Genomic DNA, 25,434 nt, shown 5'->3' with positions numbered 1-25,434 from the left:
GTCATTCTTAATTCTTTTTTGTATTGAAATATTTCATAACAAATAATCTTCCAAAGGAGCATGTATATTAGGACATGTGCATGCGTAGTAAGAAAGAAGGGCAGTGTGAGAGACACAGTGAGGGCTGGGGAGGGAGAGATAGAGCAAGAAGAATAGGAAGAGACACACAGAGAGAGATGAGATGGAATGCAGAGACAGACAAAGGGTGTGAACAAAGACATGTACAGATAAATGTGCCCAACACTGAACTCAGTGAGGAGCGAGAGAGGAAGAAAAGTAAAGAGTAAAACTGGGGTATCGTATAAACTGGGTCTTTTTTCTTCTTTTTATAAGTTTTCATTGCCAAGGAGGTATCCACTTCAAAGATGGCTATCTGGAATAAACACACTGCCAACCACACTGCTAAAGAGCCAGGAGCCTTCCCCACACTGAGGCTTGGGTGTTTTAGAGATCTCTGAGGTCAATAACTGGTCGTCTGGGCCACTTCTTTTTTTCTCTTTCCAAGCTTTACATTTCCACTCTTAGGTTTTAAATTCAGCAGTAGAGGGTGAGCCCACAAAAGTCAAGACCCCCACTCTCAACCCCAATAAAAGCAGAGCCCTAGGCCCATGTGTGCTCACATGTTCTCTCTCTCTTCCCACCGGTGACTTCATTGTGTGGCTTCAGGGGTGCTGTGTAATTTCCAGGATGTGTAAGTAACAGACCCGCTTTCCCCAAGTTTCCTGATGGTTATTGCTGAGGGTGTCTTGTAATTGTAATAAGAACCACAGGCTGGTCCAGCCACAACATTGGTCATTGAGGTGGGCACACAACATGAGGTTACAGAGGAAGAGCTAAGGTCAGCTGTAGCAGGTGGGAGAGAGCAGGAGGGCAGCAGTGAGACTGGAGTGGGAAGAGGAGAAAGAAAGGGAGAGAATGGGAAGGAAGGGTGGCAAGGCAAAGAGTAAGAAGGCCAGCAGCAGACAACATGAGACACAGAATGAAGGGACAAGAGATGCAGACAGGGTTATCAAAGTAATGATCTTTGCGATACAGTTGCTCTTAGATTTCACACGTGTGTGTGCATACATACACCCATAATCTAAAACTTAAACATGAAGCTACATTGGGGGATATATATGTACAGATACATGTATCCACACATGTACATATATATGCATGTGAATCTCAAACTTGACATTCAGTTGTTCTTCCATCATGGACTTAACCCCACATTGTTATCCTTTCCAAATGGAACACCCAATCTCATGAATCCTGGAGTTCAGCTGTCCTACCTGGTGATCCAGACCTGCAAAGGGTTGATGAGGTCTTTCCTGGCTTCTTCCTCCAGTTCTTTTTCTATATGTGTCTCCAGGTTTTCTTGAGCAATTATCTTCATCAGCTCAGTAGTCATGCTAGAGGTGACACCATGGTAAAGCTAAATATTAGGAAAGAAAAAGTCAACACTGAGAATAATCAGCTGACAAGGATTATAATGGGAAGTTCTTGTTGAAAGCCAGAATAGAATAAAAAGAAAGCTAGGAGAATACTTTGGAAAGCAAGACAGCTGAAGAACAACGTAAGAGAATGGTAATGTTTTGAGCAGAAAAACCAACTTAATCCATATACCTGGGCGTATTCCAGGAACTCGTTATATCCTCCCAAAAGCAACCCCTCTCCTCCACGGTCCAACAGCTCTCTCCAGATGATGGGGGAGTTTTTGTGACTCCACTTATTCTTTTCACACAGATCTTTTAACCACTCCTATTGAATGATATTCCAAGATAAGTCATCCATTGAATCTCTCTCAGAATTCAGTTCGATACTTCAGAATTCAGACATGAACTAGCTTGTTTTTTTTTTTTACTACCACTGAGTATACATAATAAAATTTAGATATCTTTACACTGTAAAATGTAAGTAGAGAAAATAGTGGTGAGCTAAGTAACAAATTAATCAAATAGGAAAGACTAGTCTTCAAATTTGCTGACCAAATAAAGGTACTGAAAGTTGCTCTCTTTGCCAAGGAGACCGGGAATCCAAGTGGTCAACTTAAAAGAGAAGCCGAATCTTCCAACTCATCTGATTTCAAAAAATTCAACTGGTTCTTCCCTTGCTCTTATATATTTCCAGTCTTAGGGCCACATAAATTTGATACTGCTTTCCAAAGATGTGGGTATAGTTTGTCATTCAGACTGAATTAATGAGCTAAAAGTTATCTGTGGGTTTCTAATAATACTCATCAGAGAAAGTTTAAATCATCATTATCTGGTTTGTGTGGCCCAGGCCTTCCAATGAAAAGAGCTGAATAGAGACAAAAGCAACATTCTTGTGAATTAAGTACAGGCCAGAATTCTTATCATTGGAGGCATGTGAAATGAAGTTTCCTTACACATAAAATCTTAGAAACCAATTTCTCTTCATGATGTTGAAGATCTCTCTGCCTTTATCTTTCCTTGAAGTAAATGCTATTGTAAGGATTCCAGCATGGTCCCCCTGGGTCATTACATAGCCTGACCAGTGAAGTGCCAGGCCGCTGGAAAAAGGGACTCTACCCCAAAGGACCTTCAGCACCAAGTGGGGCATGTTGATGTCTTGGTAGGAGCTGGGGGCATATGTATGGGGCTGGAACGTGAGGGTGCAGAATCAAGAGTGGAACATCAAGTTGGACAAGGGAAAATTTATCAATATAAATCACTCTCCTGCAACTCAAGGGTACATATCCTGGCAAGAACCTCAGAAGACAGAGGTAACATGTTGCTAGGATGGCTCTTCAAAGCTTGGAGAAGGTGATGGTTCATGTGAAATGAAACAAATGCCAGAATGTCCACGGAAAATGATGGAAGAAGGAATCAAAACGCTTAGAACATAAGCGTTCTAACGCTTAGAACTGGGGGCTTGTGGAGAACATAAGTGCCAAGAGGACACTCCATTCATCAAAATGGTAAGGACTGTACTGGTGATAGGTTCTCAGCATCCTGAGAAGCCTGGTGTGGCCGCCCATGCTAGGCCACGGCTATTAAAGAACATTCTGTTATAGAGCTAAACTCCCTGATGGAATCAGTGTTGACAGAATCCTGAAATAAAAGAGGCGGGGGATGGGGGTAGTGCCCACTAGAGAACATCTATTTTGATAAGAGCACAAAACAACCCAGCAGATAAGGTAACTTAGCTGAAGGCACAATGGGCTTACAAAAGAGACAGAGGTGATTCTACGGCCCTAGAGAACAAGCCACTACTCACCAAAGCTGATTGAGCCATTGTTGCTGCTGCATGTCCAATGTGCTGGCACCAAAGACCAACACTCACCCCTTGATAATGGCACTATCCCTCAAAGATGTTAACCAGCCTCTCAGTGGCAAGTTGATAACACTGCACCCCCTCCATCCTAGAAAGGGCAGTGATTCATCTTGGCTAGAATCAACATATACTCTGGGTAAAGAAATGCCTTTTCTGCTTGTAGGGCTTTGGCCAGTACCCTGCCCAAGAGCTTAAAAAATGTTCAACCCAGCAATATGGGATTCTGCACAACATCACTTTGAACCACTTTGGAGTAAAGCATGTGTGGAATTGGGCACGTCACCATGGGATGCACTGGCCCTATCATATCATGTCACCTAGCAGCCTGATAGATAGGACAGTCCACTGAAGGTGCTTGGGTTGCTATATTGTAAGGATAAAGCACTGTCTTTCAGGATGCAAAATATACTATGAACCAATAGAGTGCTTTTCCCCACTAGGTGCAATACATGAATCCAGGAACCAACAGATGGAGTTAAGAGTGATCTCATTTACCATCTCTCCCAGTGACCCACTTGGAGAATTTGTGCTTCCCCAAGTCCATTTAACTCTGGATTCTATGTGTCTGGAGGTTCTAAATTCCAGAAGTGCAAGAGTGTTTCTATTAGGAAGAGTTCCGTTAAACTTTAAGCTATGGCTACTGCTTGGTCACTTTTAGCCCCCGTGCTAAGAGTCAAGGAAAGGAGTTACCATCCTGGAAGGAGTAACTGCCCTGTTGATCAGGGGTATGTGGGCAGGAAAGAATATTTGGTACCTGGGTGATCCACTGGGGCATTGTTGGTACTGCCATGCTCAATTTTGACAGCAACTGTACATGTGCTGCAGTCACATCCTGACAAGGGAGTGAAGACAAGGACTCAGACCCCTAAGGATACAGGTCTAGGTCATCATGCCTCATAAATCACCTAGACCAGCAGAGGGTGAGGAGGATGGACATCAGATCATAGCCAAGAAAGGTGATGTGTGTCAGTTACAGCCCTAAAATGATATGCATTAGAAACTATGGTCCTTTTGACTGGCCATACTCTTGTAAAGTTTCCTCAGGGAAAGATGCCAACCAGAGCCCCATAATTGGGGCTCCTGGATGGTATGAACTTATATGGAGCATACAGATTCATATAATCTGGTGAATTGTAGCAGATCCTGTTATATGTCGTTCAGATTCCCCCTTCATGACCAAGACACTCATTCCCTGGGCCACCAGGTGTACTGGCTGCTGATAGCTCAGTGCTGAGTCTCTCTCTCTCCAGGAACCGACCTCATAGAAGTTCTCTTGCCCAGAGTTAAGTCCCCTGTCCAAGGTAGCCTGCAGCCAAGGACTATTAGTTGTACAAGTACAAGAGCCCAGTCCCTTTGCCTGTATTTGGGGTATCTCTCCAGGGCCACCACAGCTTCAGAGGTCAGGGCTGGCTGAGCAGCATGGTGGTTCATCTTCGCCCGTTGCACAACACTGCTGTCCTCATTCTTTCCCAGAGCATTGTTCTCAAGAGCACCCCCAGTAAAGGAAACTCCTTCCCCCAAATCTCTGTCTGTGTGTGGGGAAACACAGTTCCAAAGAAGGGTATTTCAAATAAGAAAGTGCCTTGTGTCGTTAGAAATCAAATGAAGGAGAATGAAAAGTTAAGAAGGATAACATAGATAACCTGGATTCTTGGGAGAAAAAACAGCTAAATTTATTCTACTGATTGGTTAGGACCTCATTTGTTTTATTAGGTACAAGGAAGAAAAAACATATAATGTTCTGAGACTGCTAAGTAAGAATTAATTTTATTAGTGTTAAAATATCAGTAGTACATGAACATTCATTATTAGAAGCCCATCTGATACATTGGTTAATATTTCATTAAATTAGACCACAGTTTTGTGAGTGTGTGAGTTTAACAAACAATAAAAGTTTCTTACCTCCCAAACATGAGGATGTTGTGTAATTTTATGTATGTGAAAATCAGGAAGATTCTTTTGTAAGTAGTCTGCTAGAAGTTCTGCTTTGGCATAATATGGGCAATCTGCTCTACCTAAAAGAGTTCAAATTTGCAATATTTTTTGATATCATACAGAAATTATGTAGTTACAAGTATTTGTCATATAATAATAGAAGCATACAGTTCTATTTTATAATATAGAATTATCGTATACACTGCCACCATATAAACTTCTGATTTTTATAACAGTAGCAAAAATAAAATTATTTCATAGGAGGTGAAAATCTTAATAAAATGTGGAAAGAAGCAAAGTCTATAGGATATTTACTCTCCTCCAGTATTATGCTAGACCTCACTTTCTCTAAGGGGCTGTCATGCTACTAACTGAGCATGAACTACTAGGAATGAACTGACTATTCATTAGTAGCCACTAAAAGGCAAAATGTGAAGGGAGGAGGGGTGGTAAAATCACATGTAGATTTGATATGTGCTGCTGGGAATGATACTAGTGAAGCTGAGGGAGAGAGAAGAATCTGGGATAACTTCTATTTTCTGGCTTGGGTAAATGATCCTGCACTTACTAAAAAGAAACCACACATAAGACATTTAATTACAGACAAGTGCAGTTGGAAGTACGTGCAGTGTATCTAAGTGGATACGACCCGCAGGTGGCTGTTCCTGTAGGTCTGAAGTGCAGGCCCTGTGTAAGGGCTTAAGATACAGACTTTGTAGCCTCAACACCCAGGAAGTTAAAACCACCAGAGTAGATGGATTGGGTGTCTGATGGAGTAGGAGGGCCAGGGGCCAAGGGCAGAACATCTTCTGCAACAATCTTCCCCAGTTACTCCCAACCAAGAGATCTTAACTCATGGCAACTTCTAAGACATCAACCATCTCAACCACTCCCCGTTAGCCTCTCTGTTTAGTTCAAATCCATGGTTCATTATTCAAACCACACTCTGTGGCTCATGTTTTAAATTGTCTTGCCCCACTATGGTTCTGGCAAATCGGCCTGGTAAAAAGCCTCTCACCCTGGATGAACTGTTACCTGCCTTTTTTGTTTCTGGGTTCCATCTACTAGGCCCCCCTGAAGAAACATGGTAGAAGCAAGCAGAGGGGCACCATTATAAATTCATGGTCTCTAGCCTCAACTGGACTTCAACTCTGCCTGGAGATCCTTCCATTTTCCTTATCAGCATTCTCTTCTGTTCTCCACAATTACTGTTCCAAATATGACCATTTCCTGCAAACCTCTTCCTTCTCTTCGTTTTCCCACCCTGCCAGAAGAGATAACCTTGCTTTTTACTTTACAAAAATGAAAACAGGGGCACCTGGGTGGCTCAGTAGTTGAGCATCTCCCTTTGGCTCAGTTCGTGTTCCTGGGGTCCTGGGATCGAGTCCCGCATCTGGCTCCCTGCAAGGCGCCAGCTTCACCCTCTGCCTATGTCTCTGGCTCCCTCTCTGTGTCTCTCATGAATAAATAAAATCTTAAAAAAAAAACCCAAATCCTACAAAATGGCATCATCTGGGAAATCCTCTAATCCCTACCATCATACTTACAGGCTGTCTGCATCGGGATTCATCCTTTCCTTTTTTTCTCCTATTCATGGAAGACAGCTCCTACCTCCTGTCCAGCTCTAACCTCACCACTTATGCTCTGAACACCTCCCTCTTCCTCCTTCAGAACTGCCACCAACTCTGCTTCATTGGTTAACCTCTCTTTCAGCATCTTATCTCTGTTCTTAATGGTCCTTTTCCATCCTATTTTATTTTATTTTTTTTATTTTTTTAATTTATGATAGTCACAGAGAGAGAGAGAGAGAGGCAGAGACACAGGCGGAGGGAGAAGCAGGCTCCATGCACCGGGAGCCTGATGTGGGATTCGATCCCGGGTCTCCAGGATCGCGCCCTGGGCCAAAGGCAGGCGCCAAACCGCTGCGCCACCCAGGGATCCCTCCATCCTATTTAAATATAGCCAAGTTATATTTGTTTCTCCTGTCTTGAGAAACAAAAACCTATGTCCCTCTCTAGCTGTTGCATTCTACTTGTATTTTTCTATTATATCTTCTTGAAAGAGTTCTCTACACTTGCCATCCCCAGTTCTTCACTTCCATTTATTTCCCATCCCACTGCAACCTGGCTTTAACCACAATTCCCTATCAAGGACCTCCATGTCTTTACACTCAGTGTATACATTTTGATCCTTTTCTTGTAGATATTTTCTTGTTGGCACTTGCCCTCTTCTGTCCTTCTGAAACACTGACTATGGTGGGGTCATTTTTCAGGTTTTTGTCCTACTTCTCTGGCCATTCCCACTTTACTTCGTAGGTTCTTATTCCTTTATCAATCCACTAAATGTTAGTATTCTTCAAGGCATCTTCATAATCTGTGCATTCTTCCTGGATAATCTCCTCCACTCCCTTGGTTTCAAGTAGCAATCTGCACATCCGGTTCAGAACTATGGTCTTATCTAGATGCTTATGCCTTCCTGCATTTTCCCATTTCCCTCTGAATGTCTCATAGACACTCAGCGCGTCTAAGACAATTTTGCCACAACTCCCCCACTGAATCTGCTCCTTCTCTTTTGTTCTTTATGTTCATCTATGCAGTTGTTTAAGAGAATTGAGAGTATCCACAGTATTAAGCCTACTTTTCCACTTTTTTTTTTTTTTTCAGTGACTCCTCATCTACCCATTTTTCCAAACCACTGTTTGGAAATAACTTTAACTTTTTCTTCTCCTTTGCCTTCCTCCACCCAATTAGACATCTAGCTCTATGAATTATGTCCCCCTAATATCTCTCCCGCCCACTCACTTCCTTCCATTTCCATTGCCTGCCATCCTAGGCTAAGCCACTGCCACCTCCTTCTTGGACTATTGCACCTAACTGGGGTCTTCGGATCTACTCTTTCTCTTCCCATAGAGAATATCATTAGAATAAAATGCAAATTTGATTATGTCTCTCCTTCCAAAAGCCTTCCATGTATTTTGGATAAAATTTTAAATACTGACCATGGCTCATAAGAATATATATCTAATTCTGGCTCAGTGTATGATACTCTCTTTCTTGTACCCTTTGCTACAATCCTCCTAAATCTATTTCCATTTTCTGTTTATTGTGCATTCTCAATCTTTACCAAGCTAGCTTTCCTCATTCCAACCCCAGTCCTATCATCTCTGCATTAATTACTCTTTTCTTCCCTACTTTCTTTCTGCTTGGTAACTCTCTATTTAAAGATCTCTGCTTTGGGATCCCTGGGTGGCTCAGCGGTTTAGCGCCTGCCTTTGGCCCAGGGCACGATCCTGGAGACCGGTGATCGAATCCCACATCGGGCTCCCGGTGCGTGGAGCCTGCTTCTCCCTCTGCCTGTGTCTCTGCCTCTCTCTCTGTCTGTCTCTATGTCTCTCATGAAATCTTAAAAAAAGGAGAAGCAGCAGCAGCAGCAACGGAAATAGACTTCCAGGCAAATGGGAAATGTCAATTGTGTTAATACATCGGAAAGTTCAAATAAGGACTGGACAGCTTCTGTAAAAGTCTTTGGTGACTTTGGTGAAGGCCATTTCTGAAAGGAGGCCGAAGTAGAAGGCAGACGGAGTCCAAGAAGGGCCTGAAGATACAAAAGCTGTCTACTCTTTCAGGAAACTTGCTGAGAAGCCTTGGGGGCAAGTACAATAATAGCCTGTTGCTTTTACTGAGACCCTTTAGTGACATTCTGGATGTCAGGGACCATTTTCAATCCTTCTCCTCCGTTGCTGACAAAGGTGGGCTTCCTAAATGCAAACCCGTTAAGGATGCTCTCCTGCTAAAAAATTCTTAAAACGCCTCACTGCTCCCAGTTCAAACTTTGTCAGGTGCACTTCAGGTGCACTTCAGGTGTCTGGTTGCTGCTCCCATTGTAGCCCCAGGTCCAGTCACTTCCTCCATATCTAGTTCCTCCATTAGGCCACGAGACTTCCAGCCTCTGTGCCTTAATCTGGAATGGCCTCCCTATCCCAAACCCTCACAAATCAGCTCCTGCAACACCTCCCAGAGCCCTGCGCACATCTCCCTCATTCCATTAATTAGGGAGGATCAAGATTACTTGTTTACGTGCTTCTGTACTCCGTGACACTGAAAGGTCTCGAAGGCCCGGGTGTATCCTTTCCCCCACTATCTCCCCAGCGTCGGGGGGTGCTTTGCACAGAACCCTGCTCAATAAAGATCTTTGAATGGATGCATAAGAAGCCTGGGGTGGTCCATATAAGGGGCTGGAATTGCTAGAACAAAAGGCAGTTACGAAGATCACCGCCCAGCGTCCACAGGGGGCGAGTAGTCGTCGGTGTTTCGAGCGATCTGCGAGAGGACGTGGGGCTCACTCACCCGCAAGCACGAACTTGGCCATGTTAAAGCCTCCACTCGGGCAGAAAGCGCGGCGGGGCGGTTTCCTGGCAACCACGGCGTGGCGCAGGCGCACTGTGAACTGAGCGCGGGGTCCGGGGTCCCGGACGGAGAGCTTAGGTCTTGGGGGACACGATCACACATTACCTTGAAAAGCTTTATGCGCTCCCCTGTCCCCCCCCCCCCCCCCATCCCTGAACCCAAGGAAACCAGTCGTTCTCTTCGGTAGGCTTTCCTTTTGCCGAGCAAGCCTCTCCTACCGCCAGGAACGTACGCTTTTTGACCTCGGAAGGATCCGTAAAATCTCGCGATACGCGCGGCTCGCGGGGGGAGCTGTCATGGCTGCGCCCGTATAGAACCACGGGGTTTTGACCTCAGGTGAGTGGGCTTCGAGCCCAGGCGGAGCAGTTGGTGGTGCTACGCGCTGTAGACTTCTTGACTTCTGGAGGAGGGTCGAACGAGTTGCTTGGGGCTTGACTTTAGCGGGTGGGTTAATGGTAGGTGGCCCAGCTGCGAAGACTGGCTCCTAACCCTTGAGGAGCTCAGGTGATACTGGCTGATTGTGTCCCCCTCCCCAGCGCAGGCCGCATGCGACTGTCCCTTTGGTGTGTCGCTTCCTCTCCTCAGCGTTCTACTTGTCTCAGTCCCTGTTCTTTACAGTCCGGGGTCGGCCGTTGCTAAGTCTTCGTGTTAAAAAAGCATCCGTCAGCCGTTCGAACTTTTTCATGGACGACATCACCAAAGCGGTGGTAACATAAAATCCCTCCCATTCTTCATAGGAAACCGTGTGGGAACATTTTTCATGAGAAATTTCATTTACTTATTTTTTAAACTCCCGACGGTCGACCGCAAACTTACCTGGCTTCTCAAAGACAGTTTACACATCGTGGGAGAAGTGGAGGAGGCCCGCATTGGTAAAGTAGTTTTACCGTTTTCATCTTTATTATTTTAAATATTTTGTTCATTTATTCCTGAGAGAGAGAGAGGGAGGGGGGAGGGGAGAGGGGCAGGCTCCACGCAGGGATCCCGACGTGGAACTCGATCTCCGGTCTCCAGGATCACGCCTGGGCCAAAGGCAGGCGTTAAACCACTGAGCCACCAGGGCTGCCCCCGTTTTAATCTTTAATGTCGCCATAGGTTCCCACTTTTGTGTGCGTTAAATTGATTTCGTTTCTTAAAAATTAAAATCTTGCTTTGATTTTTTTATGTCTTTTATAACTCCTTCCCCTACAGGAAAACAGCGGGCATGCCTTCTCTTTCACTCCTACAAGTGGCATTTGTGTTGGGTAGACTACTTTAAAGGGGTTTGAAAGTACTGGAGTGGATAGCACAATGACTAACAGAGCGGGTTCCTTTTTACGGAACCTCAGACCATTCAGTACGTTAGTTCCAGCAAGCAGAACTAGGAGGCTGGGATTTTCCAGACCAAAAATTGTCCATTCAAACTGGAACCCAAGAAACCTTCTCTTCGGTGACTTCGACAATAGAGTGCAGTCATCTGTTAGATACCTCTTTCAGGACGCCTTGATTTTTAAGTCAGGAGATAATTTTCAGGGCATAGGCCCTGAAATAGTCCATACAGTCAACAGACTGCTTTGTCCCAGAAGACTGTCCTTTGATTCAAAACATTCTGTCTCTGATAACGGATTGAAGAAGATAAACTTTCATCATGAGGCCTCCAATGAAGATGTGCTCACCAAGGAAACAAAACCATCCCCTGTCAGCCTTAGAAAACTGTCTCAGGAGTGTCGTTCTCTGAGTGATGTGCTAGACATATTTTCAGAAGGACCTACTTTCCCCAGTAGTAACTATTTTTCAGCAATGTGGACAGTCGCCAAAAGGATGTCTGAGGACCAGAGGCGCGTTGAAAAACAGCTGATGTTTAACCACCCTGCGTTTCATCAGCTGTGTGAACATACGTTGAGGGAAGCCAAGATCATGCACTATGATCACGTACTGTTCAGTCTTCATGCCATAGTGAAGCTTGGAATTCCTCAGAATACTCTGCTGGTACAGACTTTGCTGAGGGTGGCCCAGGTAAAATCAGAAGGAGACTTAAAATGTTTTACTCAGTTTGGCACGCCTTGAACGAGTGAGGGGAAATACAGATATATCTCCTCCGTGGAAGAGATGATCAGTAGAGTGGGTAGTTTATATTTATCTCTGCATATAGATGATTTAAGGACCTTAAGTTAACCAGGTCTTTCCTTTCTTTTGCTATGGAAATTGATGAAAGCTTACACCATTTTTCTTTGCCAGAGTTGACTAATAGTAATATACTAACATGAGGAGAGATACAATATATGCGAGGAAAGGTTGGTTAGTTGAAGGTAGGAGGGGAGGGTAGTGGAGAGAACTAATATTTATTAAGTACCTACACTTACTTAGTCCTCTCCATAGCCCTGCAAGGTCGAAGTTTACCTCAGTTTGGCAGATGAAGAAACAGACTTAGTGATGTTAAACAACTTGGCTAAGGTCAAACAGTTAGTGGATTCATTTATTCATACAGTAAGTGTGTATTTGGGGTCAGTTATGTATCAGTTACAATATTTGTCACTAGAGACATATAGGAGACATGATTCTTATAATGTAGTGGGAAGGACAGGTATTTTGTAGGCATTTACAAAAATAACCAACATTCACTTAATAAGTCATACATTTACCCAGGCACTGTGCAGAGCCCAAGGGAATATAATTATAAACAAAATAATGGCCACCGAGTGCTTTCGGTGCATGAAAGAGAAATAGAGTCTTGTAAGAGTGTATTAACAGACTTCCAACTTAGGAGAAGGCCTTCATGATGAGAAGAGACGGGAGCAGGATACAGGATTAGTGTTTGAGGCAGAGATATATGTATATAGTTTGAAAACAGAATTGGTCATATAATCCTCAGTGTAGCCTTTAAAACAGATACTGCTTTCATCTTACTAATTAGGAAATTGAGGCTTAAATAACCTGCCCAAGGTTACCTTTCTGTTAACGTCACTATTTGTAGTGATGTCAATGGGCTGGTGAATTAACAAATGCCCAGTTTATGGAAGAACAAGAATTTAAGCTCAGCAGGAGATAATATCTAAATTGAATCCAGGCAGTGAGTAGCAGTTTGTGAGTTGCAAGATCGATAGTGAAGGGAATAATATCTGAGGCAGAGGATTTGCCTGTTTATCCAGAAGAAAAGTTTGGCAAGTTTAGGGAGCGGAAAGTAGTTCCATGGTGCTGAAGTATATAGACTGTTGCGGGTTGTGTTTGAGGGAGTAGGGAGGAAATTGTGTAATTATGGTTGGGGAGCAGGGGTTATGGGTGTAGTGTGGCAAGACATGAGGCTGGAAATGGGGGGGATTAAATCATAAAGAACCTTTTATACCTGCATAAGGAGTTTGGAATTTCCTATTGGCAATGGGGATCTATTGAGGTATTTTAAGCAAAGGATTGACATGTTCAAATTTATATTTTAGATCACTGTATGAGTGGAAAATGGACTGGAAGAAAGATGAAATTGGGTAGAGGAGCCACTTTTGGTTTCAAACAAGGGAGTCAGGGTCCTGTTTGATCTCACTAAAGTACCAGATATGAATAAGAAATGATAGCTCATTGAACTAATTATTTACTTTTTAAGTGTGGACATCTCAGACTTCCAAACTCAGTGATCAGAATTAAATAATTTTTAGATTTCTTGAGAGTGATCTCACATATAGTTCTATCCTATTATAGAATTCAAGAATTACATTTAATAACAACAGCATATGAGATTTTTTAACTTTTTATGTTATTGTGATCTCTAAATGTCACAATTCATTAAGAATGAATTTTTATTTGTATGTGTGTTTAAACCACATAATATATCCATGTTTATTTGGTAGATTTTGTTCCCTATATAGTTAAAAGTGATAGTAATGGGGAAAAAAAGGGATGGTAATGGTAAATTGTAAAAAAAAAAAAAGTGTTGATAACGTGAAAGTATATATTGGTTATTTGGAAAATTCACTACATATGACATTTTATTTCTCAAATATGTTGTTTATTGTGGGCTGACTGAATTACTGGTTTGATATTTAGTCATTTAATTGAGAGCTTCAGTTCAGTGTTTTGCTTAGGTGAGGTAGTCTACCACGGGCTTGTCATCTGCAGTGTTTTTGTAATTATATTTCAATAGGAACGTATCAATGAATGTGATGAGAAATGTCTTTCAGTTTTGTCAGCCGTTTTAGAGGCAATGAAGCCATGTAAGAATGTGGACGTTCTTCGAGCAGGCTTGCGGTGAGTACTGTCTCTGCTTTCTTCATGTGGCATTCTCTATTCCTTTTATATCTCAAATCAAAAACCAATATGAAAGCCGGCCTGCCTTATTTGGATGGGGAGAGACTGTTGGTTGTTATAGTCTTTGATGCCTTATTAAACTTAAAACCTTGCTTCTAGATCAAGTAAAGTTAGAAATAATGCTTCTTTTATACTCTACCATAAAAAAAAGTGTGGGTAACATTGAATTCAAAATTGATCTTATAACATAGAACCGATGGGGGCTGGGAGAGAATTGGCATGTATTCAGCTTGTAATAGTTATTTGGGCATCTGAGGAGGTTACATGCTGCTGACCGGGTCCAAAAAGGAGCTTGAATTTTGTAATTTATAAAATTGATGCAACCGATCTAATGTCATAAGTCAGTGAGAATAATATTTAATTTCCTTGTTCATTGACTGTACATTGGGATATTTTATTATAATGTCTTGATGTGTTTTGTTTATTCATGATGGCAAAATAATGTGAGAGGAAATAGTGCTAGACTGGTCCTAGATCTTTAACTACTTTTGCTCCCTTGGGCAGGTAGGTTATTTCTGTCGGCTTCATCTGCCTTGCCTCGAAGTAGGAGCTGGACCAAATAACTTCTAAGATAATTTTTCTGGTTTTTGGATCCTGGGATTGTGGTATTGTATCTAATTACAGATTACTTGTTGATCAGCAAGTCTGGAAAATAGAACGTGTCTTTACATTACAAGCTGTGATAAAATGTGTTGGAAAAGATGCGCCAATTGGTCTTAAAAGGAAACTGGAGGTAAACAGATTTTGAATTTTCTCTAGTGGGTAAGATTTGAAAAAAAAAATTCTTATGACCTGCTATCAGTTCCTAAAGTCAGGTTTTAGAAAGATGTTGTGTTTTGGGGTTCAGTTTTGCTAAAGAGAAGTAAGAGAAGTAGACATATCTATTTGTATATATAAACATATATATATATATATAAGCATATATATATATATATATTTTTTTTTAAGATTGGTTTATTTGTTTGAGAGAGCTCATGCATGTGCAAGTGAGAGGAGGGGCAGAGGGAGAGGATCTTGAAGCAGACTCCCCACTGGGCGTGGAGCCCCACATGGGGCTTGGGATCATGACGTGATCCCACACTAAGAGCTGGACACTTAACCCACTGAGACACTCAGGCGCTCCTATTTATATTAATATGTATATTCAACTTGTGTATCTATTTGAGTCATTTTGCTCAAACTTTATCCCTTTTACTTAAAAGTAAAAGTTTAATTTACTTTTATAAATTAAACTTTGTTTTTCTTTAGATGAAAGCCTTGAGAGAATTAGACAGATTTTCTGATTTGAATAGCCAGAACATGTTTGAGGCATTAGCTGCCATGAATCACCGCTCTGTTATACTTCTGAATGAATGCAGTAAGACGGTCATAGGTAAGGGGAATTTTAAGCATCCCACCTACTGTTCTGGACTATATTTGTTTTGTTTGTTAAAAGCTTTGCTGTTATACAAACAAAAACTAATGATATGATTAGATCTAAATGTTATTTTTGCCTATATTTTTTGTTTTTGTCTTTTACAAAATATAGTGCAATATTTCTCTCAAGAAACAAACATATTGAGTGTAGATATCTTGGATTTTACATTCAAAGCCATCTGGTAATTTTTGTTTGTTTATTTAATTCATTCTTAAAGGTAATATCCACGGATGTCCTGTTAAAGTATTGATCACCATATTGCAGTCTTGCAGAGACCTCCAGTACCGTAATTTAAATCTTTTTAAGGCAATAGCAGATTATGTGGCTACAACTATTGATATCTGGAAGTTAAAACAAGTAAGTTTGTTAACAGGTTAGAATAAGCCCCAGAAGCTTTCAAGAAGCATATCAATTCATTTAATATTCTGGGTATTTATCAGCTTTAGAGCAGTTAAAGAGACCATAATATTCCAATGTTGAATTGACTTTTGAAAAATTAGCTTCTTATCACATCTTTCTGAAGGAAAAATAAAGTTGTCTAAAGTTTGTACTGTTTTGCGAAATATTTTTTGGTACTTTGGATAGTTAAGATTATTTCTGTCTTTCTACTTTTCCTTTTTTAGACTTAGAATAATAAAAATGCATGATGACAGGCTTATGCTTTTTGAAGAATAATATGTCATTGCTTAATGATCATGTCTATCTTCTATTTGTGGAAGGTTGTCTTGTTTCTTCCGGAGTAAGAATCTTTAAGTTTGGGGGCTGTAATCATAATGAATCATAATCATCTAATGAAGCCTGTGGTTAAAAACTACTTTTTGTAATGAGGCAGTAGTAATTGTGTTCGATCACTAGGTTCCCTTTACTTTGGAGGGTAAGGGGCTTATTGAGTTTGTTGTGGAAATCGGCTTTGGAAAGAGAAATACTAATAGTGAGAAGTTCCAAGAAGGAAATGAGAAGTGAACTGGAGATTTTAATTTAATCGTAGTATATTTCACCTCTGTTCTCATTTGTACAACTACATATTGAATAGAGAAAATTTTGAGTTCCCTCTTAACATGTTGCAAATGTAGGAAGTGTCTAGGTTTGGAAGAGGGAATAGTTCAAAACTGAGTTGGTCATTTTGAAAAACCTCAGAAAGGGTATATTTAAAGTAATTTTCAGATCTGTTGTATGAAAAACATTATAGGAAAGAATTTATTTTTTAAATGAAATGGAAATATGGAAACCATTGTATGCTCTGTTTCTCAGTTCATAAAAAGAGATTGCTCATTAACTTAATGACTGATTCAAGATTTACTGGAACAGATTTTGTGAGGAAAAGAGAATTATTTCTTTTTAGGGAATATTCATCTGGACAATTCTATTGTTGTTTCAATTTTTTGAGATCTAAGAAAATTACTGGTAGCATTCCATAATTTAAAAAAGTTTTCTGTCACCTCATTCTTTTTTAAAGGTTCTCTTTCTCCTCATTTTATTTGAAAACCTTGGTTATCGACATACTGATTTGATGGACTTGTTCATGAAGAAAGTGATAGATGATCCTGGCTCTCTAAACATGAAGAGCATTCTTACTATTCTTCATGTGTATTCTTCTCTCAATCACTTCTACAAAAGCCAGACCCCAAAGTATGTACCTCTTCTTTTTTAATTTTTTTAATTGCCATATAACATACTTCAAAAAAAGGTTACATACCATCATAAGCTTAGTGCATCATTACAAGTGAACGCACCCATGGCCATCATCAATATCGAGAAATAAGATGTAATATTCTTAATTTGTGAAGTTATTATTGGTGATTTTTTTTTGTCTTGCTTGTTTCTTTGCTCTATATGATGTATTTGTTAATTCAGCATAGGAATCTTCATCTCAAACTCTCCTAGCTTATTCCTTCAGCTCCTGAGTTCATAGTTCAGTTTTGACCATGACAATTCATTTGGTCCCAAGCTACTGCTTTCTATCATTTTCATTTTTAACCACACCTATGCATTTCTGCTATTAAATACAACAGTTCCTCAGACATACTAAGCTCTTCATACCTCTGCTTCCCACGCAGAACATCATTTCTCCCTCTGTAAATCAGTTTGGGTTCACTAAAAAACAAAATGTATATAATATGTCATTTTTTTTAGAGGAGTGATTAAAAGCACAGACTTTGGAGACACATTGCTTAGGTTTGAATCCCAGCTCTGCCATTCATTAGCTACTTAACTTTTGGCAAGTTACTAATTTGGGCTTCAGTTTCTTCATCTGTTAAATTGGGATAAGAAATAAGAGTTATTTCAAAAAAAAAAAAAAAAAGAAAGAAAGAGTTGTTTCTAATCACAGTGAGTTGTTATGAGGAGTAAATGGGTTGATATGTGTAAAAGAATTCCAGTGTAGGCCTGCCACAGGGTGCCAGGCACAACGTAGGCCAGTTCCAAGGGTCTAGGTGGCAAGAGTCGCAGGCCATCCATTTGCCATTAGGTAAGTGACTTGACCCAGCAGCTTTCTGTCCATGTAGTTTTCTGTCAAGATTCAGATTTCCAAAAGAAGAAATCCAAATGGCTGAGTTTGGGTCACCTGCCCATCCCTCTGGAACACATAACCCCAGAAATGGTGCTGGGCCAACTGGAAGGCAGCTGCCCACTGGACCCTCTGTTGTACTGAAAAACTCAGTTCGTGCTACATTTCCTGTGCCTTCCCTGCTTATCGCCGTCAGAGCTTCTGTGCTTGTCACATCTTATATGAAGCTCTAGTGGGGCCCTGACACAGAGCTGTGATTATTCGTCAGGAAGCCTGGCTCTGCTTCTCAGTTGGAAAGCTCTCTAGAGTCACCTAGGTTCTTGTGATTCTGAACTTAGCCTAAGACCTGGCATAGAATAAAGAGTGAAAAGTATTCCCCAAAGTCTGTCTTCCTCTACTCCCTTGGATTGGTTTTCTTAAGAGGCTGCCTCCTATGTATCTCCGGCACCTCGTGGACACTGCCAGCTGAGTGGTAACTAAAACTCCAGAAACAGCTGCACAGGTTCCATGGTATTAGGAGATCAAACGCTGGGTGCTTAGGGAGTTCTCCAGCTCACTGTGGGCATCCCAAGAGACTACCTGTTCCACCTTGTTACACCATGTTCCCTGTTTGTCTAGTCTACTTAAGGAGGTACATCTTGGACTTCCAGAGAAAGGCAATCAATGGAGGTACCAAATGAATGCTCTAGGGAAGAGAAAGGATGATGGTGTCTTTGGCTGCAGTGGCAGAGATTTGAGAAGTGGGCTAACTCAGAGCATTTGGGAAGTTGACTAGAAGAGAGTGGTAGAAAATTTGGCTTAGCACATTGTATATCCACGTGTGGTACATTCATCATTTTATTAATGTGATGGCCTCTGGGAGAGAGAGTGTGTTAAATCCAGAGTGCATTCCTGGGTTTGAAACCCAAGAAAGAAAACATTTAACATTTAAGCTGTCATTTTAGGCCTTTGGTTTCTTCTTGATCTGTACTTATCACCATATAGATAATTGCAGATTTGCATTTCTGGTCCTCAGTGTGCTCCTCAACTCCTGAATTTCTGTGGCTTGCGTGGAGTCACCATACGTCTTCCTTCTCCTCTCTTATTGCTGCTTCTCCTCCCTCCCCTCCTCCATCAGTTATTTACCATTTACTGAAAACTATGTGAAATGAGTTTTTAAACCACCTTATTAAGGTATGATAAACATGTAAAAAGCTGTATATGTTTAATGTACTCAACTTGCTGTGCATCATTATTCTTGATTAATCCTTTTCTACTAACATTCTCCTCTTTGAGTCTTCCTTATGTAAGTTTGTTTATTTAGTCAGAAAACCTATATGCCAAGCACTTGAGTACTTAGGACAAAGACAAATAAGATCTAATCTTTTTATTTTTTTTAAGATTTTATTTTTAAATAATCTCTACACCCAACATAGGACTTGAACTCAGAACCCCGAGATCAAGTCACACACCCCACCAGCTGAGCCAGCCAGGCACCCCACCACACTATCCTTTTTACCAGGATTCTGTGTAATGGATAAGGTAGACATGAATTTTGGCAAAGACTGCATGAAAATTGGAGTGATAGATTTTATACAGCATGTATAGCAATAGAGGATGTGCCAGGATGTGCAAGCCTGGTGATGAGGAGTTTCAGGATGAACACCAAGCAGTGCTGCCTGGAGGAGGTGGTACCTAAGCAGATCTTAAAAGGTGGAGAAATAGGAGGTAATCTTAGGAAGCTAAGCAGGAAAGAAGATTGTGAGCAGGAGGGACACTATATTCAAGTCAGGGAGGAAAGAAACAGCAGAACATGTGCAGGTAAGGACACACAATTCGGTGTGCTAAAGCATGACATTCAGGAGTGGGATGAGATCGGAGAGGTGATTACCACCCACTCAGGTTCCAGATGTGGTCATCTGCAGCCCATCCTTTCTTGCCTCACTGCTGTCCCTTGGACCTGTTCCCTTCTCCCCACCCCATATTAACCCCTGCAGTCCTGCTTAGCCTGCCACAGCCTCCCACTCCCTCCCTCCCCCATCTGCTGCTGCCCCTGGGACCTCCCAGCTGATCCAAGGCCCTTTTCTGTACAGCCGCATTGTGCATAAGGGCTTGCTCCAGGGCATACTTGCCTTCACTGTAAGAATCACTGCTTTGTGCCTTAGCCTCGCCAGCTGCTGACAACAGCACAGATAGTGTCCGTTTGCAAGCCTCCCGTTTCTTTGCTCAGTTTCAAATAATCTTCCCTTTTCCCATCTTTTCCACTCAGTGAAATTCTCCTTGTCCCCAAAGCTGCTCTATCTACCTCCTTTCCTGTGTGCTTTCACAGTACTTTGTGTATCATCATTTTTTTTCTTACATAATGATCAATAGCTTATGTCCTAAGACTGACTGACCTGGGTTCAGAACCTGTCTGTGCCATTTATTACCAGTGTCACCCTGGTAAAATGACCCCGCCTAATTTGATCTTTCCTCTCTTCATGCTTAACTGCTTTGCCATAATGTATAACATTAGTTCTTGGTGGTAGGATTAAGTTTGTGGTTCTTTTAACTCAGTGTTGATAGCTAGATAATTTTTATTGGTTATAAAACTGTGGTAGTGTTCCAGACCTTATAGACATACTCATGGTAAAAATCAAGAGAATGGTTAAAAGGCTCTAGAGCCTGACAGCTTGGATTCCAGCACTGTCTCTGTTATTTCATGGTAGTTTGTTCTTGGAGAAGTTCCTCAACTTCTCTGAACCTGTTTATTCATCTTTATTATGAGATTAATAATACCTACCCCATCAAGTTTTAGTAGTAACTAAATGAGTTAAAGCCTATGAAATATTTACTCTGTGCGAGACATGTAGTGGTAGCTAAGTAACATTTATTGAGCATATATATTTATTCTGAGGTAGCCACCTGACCTGACAGACATGCGAGTACTCACTGCCAGCCTGATTTTCTTACTTCCTTTCTTTGGGCTCCTTAAAGCCATTAGTTCTCTGGCACTTTATCTCCCTACCATGGCCTTGTCTTCTGTTTATATTTGAAAGCTGACTTTTCTTTGTTTCCCTGAAGGTTTCAAGAAGTTATGACTAGCTCTCTGACTGGTTATCTTCACCACATCTCTTCTGAAAATCTACTGAACGCTGTGTGTTCATTTTGCTTGATGAACCATTTTCCCATGGCCCTTATTAACCCACTTCTCCAAAAGGACGTCATCAATGAGCTGCTGGTATCAGGTACAGTGTCAGTGTACAGTGGTGCCCAAAATAAGGCAGTCCTGCTAGTTAGCTACCTTGTGATTCGGAATGGGGTCATAGTTGAAGTAGAGTTAGTTAAAATGTGCAGAGCAGATGCTACTCAGGAAAGCATGCAAAATGGTGAAGTCAGAGGTCAGTGCCTCAAACAGGAAACCTACACAGCCTCCTTTAATGACAGACCTTAGGTGTAGAAGGCAAGGATCAGAAACACATCTCCATTGTTCCTTTTATTTACACTGTCTGCACCTGTGCAAAGGCTACATGTTCACAATGTTCTGTATGCCTTGATCAGAGGTGTTTGTACTTCCTAATCCTTATATGTCACGTTTGGAGCCCAGTTCAGTCAGCTTTTGCAGCCCTAATCACTTTGTGACTCTTGGCCTATGGGGAGGACACAAGCTCTTAGATCAAGCAGTCAAATAGTTCCCAAAGTAGTGAACTTATTTACTCCTGGGATGAAGTTAATTGTTGATTTTTGGTCTTTAGTATTGAAGAAAAGCAATATTCAGCTAAATATACAAAATTCAGTAATGTGTCTGAGAATAGAGAAGTTTAAATTCCTTTAAAAACAATGTTAGGAAATTCCAAAATAAATTGTGAAGAAGAAACAGTAGCACGTCCTGATTTTTTAAGCAGTCACAGTGGGGGAATCAGTCTTAATCCCAGAAAACATGGATTCGAGTCCCAACTTTGTCTTTGTTTAATCATGAGGCATTTGAACTTTCCTGGGCATTGCTCATCATTCAGTGAAGAGTTTAGACTATAAATCTCCTCAAAAGATCTTTTAAACTGTAAAACATTTTCAAATACCGGGCACCAATTTAGATACTGTGGGAACTAGGGGGACACGGAGAGATTTCTCCTGATAAACAGATCATCAGGAATTTAGGTGCATTAATACAGTGTTTTAAGTGTGGCGTTAATGTTTCTTCTTAACTCTGTGTATTTTCTTTCTCCTTTTTTTAGATGACACTGAGAGGAATGCTCACAAGCTTCGTATTTTGGCTGCTTGCCTAAAACTTGATATTTCTTGTCACATGGACGTAGACTTAGAACTGTTACCGCCACCGTCCACACCATTATATCCACATGAGAAGGTGACAGATGCGCTAAGAAGCCTTCTGGGAGAAGGATACTTTTCAAAAAATACACAGTTGCCACATAATTATTGTATCGGTATGGGACTTTATGTGATTTTCCTCTATGGTATTTTATTTATTTTCATTTATTTCAGACAAATATGAGTCCGTGGTAGGTTAGTGGAGCGTTGGCTCTGAAGCTGGACTGCCAGGTTTGGATTCTTGCTCTGTACGTACTAGTGCTGTGTTTGCAAGGCTCTTGCCTCCATCCCCTTGACCCTAAAATAGCAGTAAACATAGTGTCCACCTCCTAGGGTTTCTGTGATGAATAAGTGAGATGATGCATATAAATGATATAAATGATGCATATAAAATCCAGATTGGAGTCTGGCACATGGTAAGCTCATCATATGTTTTGTCTGATGCCATTATCATTATTGGTAGTGATAGTTACATTTTGAAACAAAATCACTTTGAGGAATGTTTGAAAAATTAATTTTTTTCTTTCAGATTTTGAAGTCAGAATGGATATTAACAGAAGTCAAGTGCTTCCATTTTCCAGCGTGGTAACTTCTGCAGATATTCGAAGGTTACTGACATATATTCATTTGCTGAGTTTCTGAATTTAATTCTCATAGACTTCGTGTTAGATAGCACTAACAGTACTAAGACCTTCTATTTGTGTAGAGCTTGTGATGTACCTACGAAGGGACTTTGCAACCATTAATCTACTGCTTAGGTGTAAACACAAGCATTCGTTAGACAGTGGACTGGAGTTGAGCCATGTAATGAAATAGGCAATTTTTACAAATTAGGTTTTAAAGCCGAGTAGTACAATAAAGCAACGTTAACATAATTGAAACTCTAAGTGCAGATGCTTCGGGTCACGTTGCACATACCCTGTGTTTAGTCAGTCTTTGTGGAAAGGCCCTGCTAGGCCCTTCAGGGCACACAAAGATGAGGAAGACATGGATCGTGACCCCAAGGAACTTCTATCCCCATTGCTTCCTAGGACATGCACATTAATACAGTAGTGTGAGGTAGAGAAAGGAAATCTGTAGGGATTCACACTTTATCTGCTCATCATTGTCCATTCTCTTCCAACTCTGTACCCTTTACCCCTTTCTGAGTCCATCCAGCTTGTTCCTTGACCATCTTCTTCACTGTGATTTCCCTATACACGTTAGCCATCTTCCCTGAGAGAAAGGCTTTTTCTCTGACCTCTGTGAAAGAGAATCTTTCTTTTTTGGGTACTCTACTGTTTGAGCCTAATAATACAGTAGCTCTCAGCCTAAAGTACTGAGAAGAAGTAAGGAATAGGAGCATTCCTTTAAAAAATAAAATTTCTTTTATGTTATCTCAGATAACAGCCAAAGTATATGGGAAGACAGGAAGGATACAAATGCCTTTTTTTTTTTTTCTCCAACCGGCTTAATCTTTCCAAAAGGTCAAGAACAATGAAAAAAACGAATTACACCTTCCAAGTTGTGGTACACATACAGATGTTATCTTTTTAACAGTCCGGCCTTTCTCTTAGTGGTTTTTTTTTTTTTTTTCTTTGTATTTGTTCTCTTTATTCTGGTTGTTAAATGCTTCTCTCTCCAGGAGACAATATGTACAAGGAGAGCATTTGCCATTTGGTTTATCTACATCAGTACTTCTAGTAGCATAAATAATTATATTTATATCAGAGACTAACACTGCATAGAAAGCCTTGAAATGCTTACAGTGCTGTACTGGAGTATTTGCAGAGGTAAGTAATGAGGTAGAAGATGGTGACAACTGTGGTCAGCAGAGAACTTGAATTTGAAATCTCCAAAGAACAGGAAATGCAGCATGAGTGTAGATGTAATCTCACTCCTTTTGTGCACTTTTGGTAATGGGTCTCCTTTTGTGCACTTTCATTTTCAGGGTAGCTATACTGTGTGTTCCTAGATCTGCTTACTGTTTGGATTTAGGCCACCCCAAAGGATTCCTTGCCATGAAAATGCGACATTTGAAAATAATGGGTTTTCATGTAATCTTGGTAAGAAAAAAATGCAAACAAAATACTTTTCAGTTACTGATGTCCATTCTGCTGGGGATATTGTGGTTGAGCTTGGTCACTAGGACCCTAGAGGAATTGTCAGCAGTACTGGAATAAGTACTTTAGTTATTTCTTATTTAGAAAAGAACGTTTCTGTGCATGATGTGGTTTCTACTCAACTGGTAACTATTCACTAGGAGTTTTATAAACACTATGTTTGATCAACTTTATTCTTTTTTTGTTAAGAGGAAAAATATAAAAAATACATTTTCTTATTTAAGACCTATGACATCATATTTAATTTCCAGAGTTTCTTGAACAAAGGAAGAAAAGATGTGAATTTAAGCGTTGTTTTCATGGACTGATGTGAGGCTCGTAGGATGTTTGTCTCCAGGAAAAGCTGGATGGGCGTGAGAGGAGACAGCTTCCTCTTCCCTCCCACAGCTCATTTTGATTCTGAGCTCCACAGTTTTGCTTGGCCAGCCTCTTCACATGTCTCCGTATGGAGCAAGAACCTTATGAATGAACTTATATATATTAATGTTGGAAATTATCTAAATGCCACTCAGTTGGTCCTGCACATAATGTGAAGCATAAACATTCTTATCTTCATTTGGTGCTTTTGTATCCAAGCATGGATTATGTACAAATTACTGAGGTTAAGATGGCATGTTTTTCTTAACGGCTACTACTTAAGACTTTTTTTCCCATAATGGGTATCATATAAATTCTCAGGAAGATTATCCCAAGAAATGAGTTTTTGTGCCCTTTAGAAAACCTTTAAAGTTTTTAGAATTTTCACTGGTAGAGCTTTCTTCAACCCTAGCATATAGTCTTCCTAAGCCTTTAAAATATGAGTAATTACAAGATAACACTTGCTTGTGTAAAAAAAAAAAAAAAAAAACATTTGCCTCGATGTTACTTTGATATGTGTGGATCTCAAAACTAGTTTTTATTTTACATGTCGTCTTCTTGCAAACTGATAATTTTCCCCTTTCTTTGGCAAGGTCCCTAATTGGGAGGTGGAAAGGCTGGAGATGAAGGATGTAGTCACATTTTTGAAGACCAAACTCTACTCAACCGAAGCCTTTATTACTGCTGGTGTAAATCTACAAAGCACGTGTTAAAGTCAAAGCAGCCTTTTCGTATTAGCAGACATAAGTTTGTAAAATAAGTTTAATAAAGACTACAATTCAGTTGTCAATGAACTTTACCTGACTGCTCACCATGGCGGAAAGTGTCACTTTAGTTCACTGTTAAAATAAATTTTAAGAGTGGAAGAAA

At 40.7% G+C, this 25,434-nt stretch overlaps 2 protein-coding genes across 6 annotated transcripts in view; one reads left to right on the top strand and one right to left on the bottom strand.

Moving 5' to 3' along the window:
• The window catches only part of MDH1B (malate dehydrogenase 1B), a 26,777-nt gene extending 16,941 nt beyond the window's left edge, over positions 1 to 9,836 (bottom strand). Inside the window, exons 1-4 of one of the 4 annotated variants that reach the window (XM_026002280.2) lie at positions 9,561 to 9,836; positions 5,182 to 5,294; positions 1,609 to 1,743; positions 1,275 to 1,417 (exon numbers count right to left, since the gene is read on the bottom strand). In XM_026002280.2, the coding sequence (XP_025858065.1) occupies positions 1,275 to 1,417; positions 1,609 to 1,743; positions 5,182 to 5,294; positions 9,561 to 9,582 (413 nt within the window). In that variant the 5' untranslated portion in view covers positions 9,583 to 9,836. The remainder of the gene's footprint in view (positions 1 to 1,274; positions 1,418 to 1,608; positions 1,744 to 5,181; positions 5,295 to 9,560) is intronic. The other 3 variants (XM_072742445.1, XM_072742444.1, XM_026002281.2) reach the window with 3 other exon arrangements.
• FASTKD2 (FAST kinase domains 2) lies at positions 9,688 to 25,434 on the top strand. 2 transcript variants are annotated; one of them, XM_026002279.2, is made up of 13 exons: positions 9,688 to 9,956; positions 10,358 to 10,492; positions 10,812 to 11,615; positions 13,732 to 13,835; positions 14,520 to 14,628; positions 15,144 to 15,267; positions 15,530 to 15,669; positions 16,769 to 16,941; positions 20,861 to 21,024; positions 22,012 to 22,221; positions 22,635 to 22,713; positions 24,036 to 24,150; positions 25,158 to 25,434. In XM_026002279.2, the coding sequence occupies exons 3-13, from the start codon at positions 10,911 to 10,913 to the stop codon at positions 25,275 to 25,277; spliced, it is 2,043 nt and encodes a 680-aa protein (XP_025858064.2). In that variant the 5' UTR covers positions 9,688 to 9,956; positions 10,358 to 10,492; positions 10,812 to 10,910; the 3' UTR covers positions 25,278 to 25,434. The 2 variants fall into 2 exon arrangements, with proteins under 2 accessions (XP_025858064.2, XP_072598543.1); XM_072742442.1 differs by having other exon boundaries at positions 9,949 to 10,124.

Source organism: Vulpes vulpes, chromosome 16 (assembly GCF_048418805.1).
Source record: "Vulpes vulpes isolate BD-2025 chromosome 16, VulVul3, whole genome shotgun sequence".
NCBI classification, from domain to species: domain Eukaryota; kingdom Metazoa; phylum Chordata; class Mammalia; order Carnivora; family Canidae; genus Vulpes; species Vulpes vulpes.
Note: the sequence above shows the minus strand (reverse complement) of the source record. Positions and strands in the feature narration are given on the sequence as shown.

What these genes read in the sequence shown, in the direction of transcription:
- FASTKD2 (XM_026002279.2), top strand. Translation starts at nt 10,911, where the DNA reads ATGACTAACAGAGCGGGTTCCTTTTTACGGAACCTCAGACCATTCAGT. An exon ending in CTTTGCTGAGGGTGGCCCAG is followed by an intron (nt 11,616 to 13,731) that starts GTAAAATCAGAA and finishes ATATTTCAATAG; the next exon opens with GAACGTATCAATGAATGTGA. An exon ending in GTTCTTCGAGCAGGCTTGCG is followed by an intron (nt 13,836 to 14,519) that starts GTGAGTACTGTC and finishes ATCTAATTACAG; the next exon opens with ATTACTTGTTGATCAGCAAG.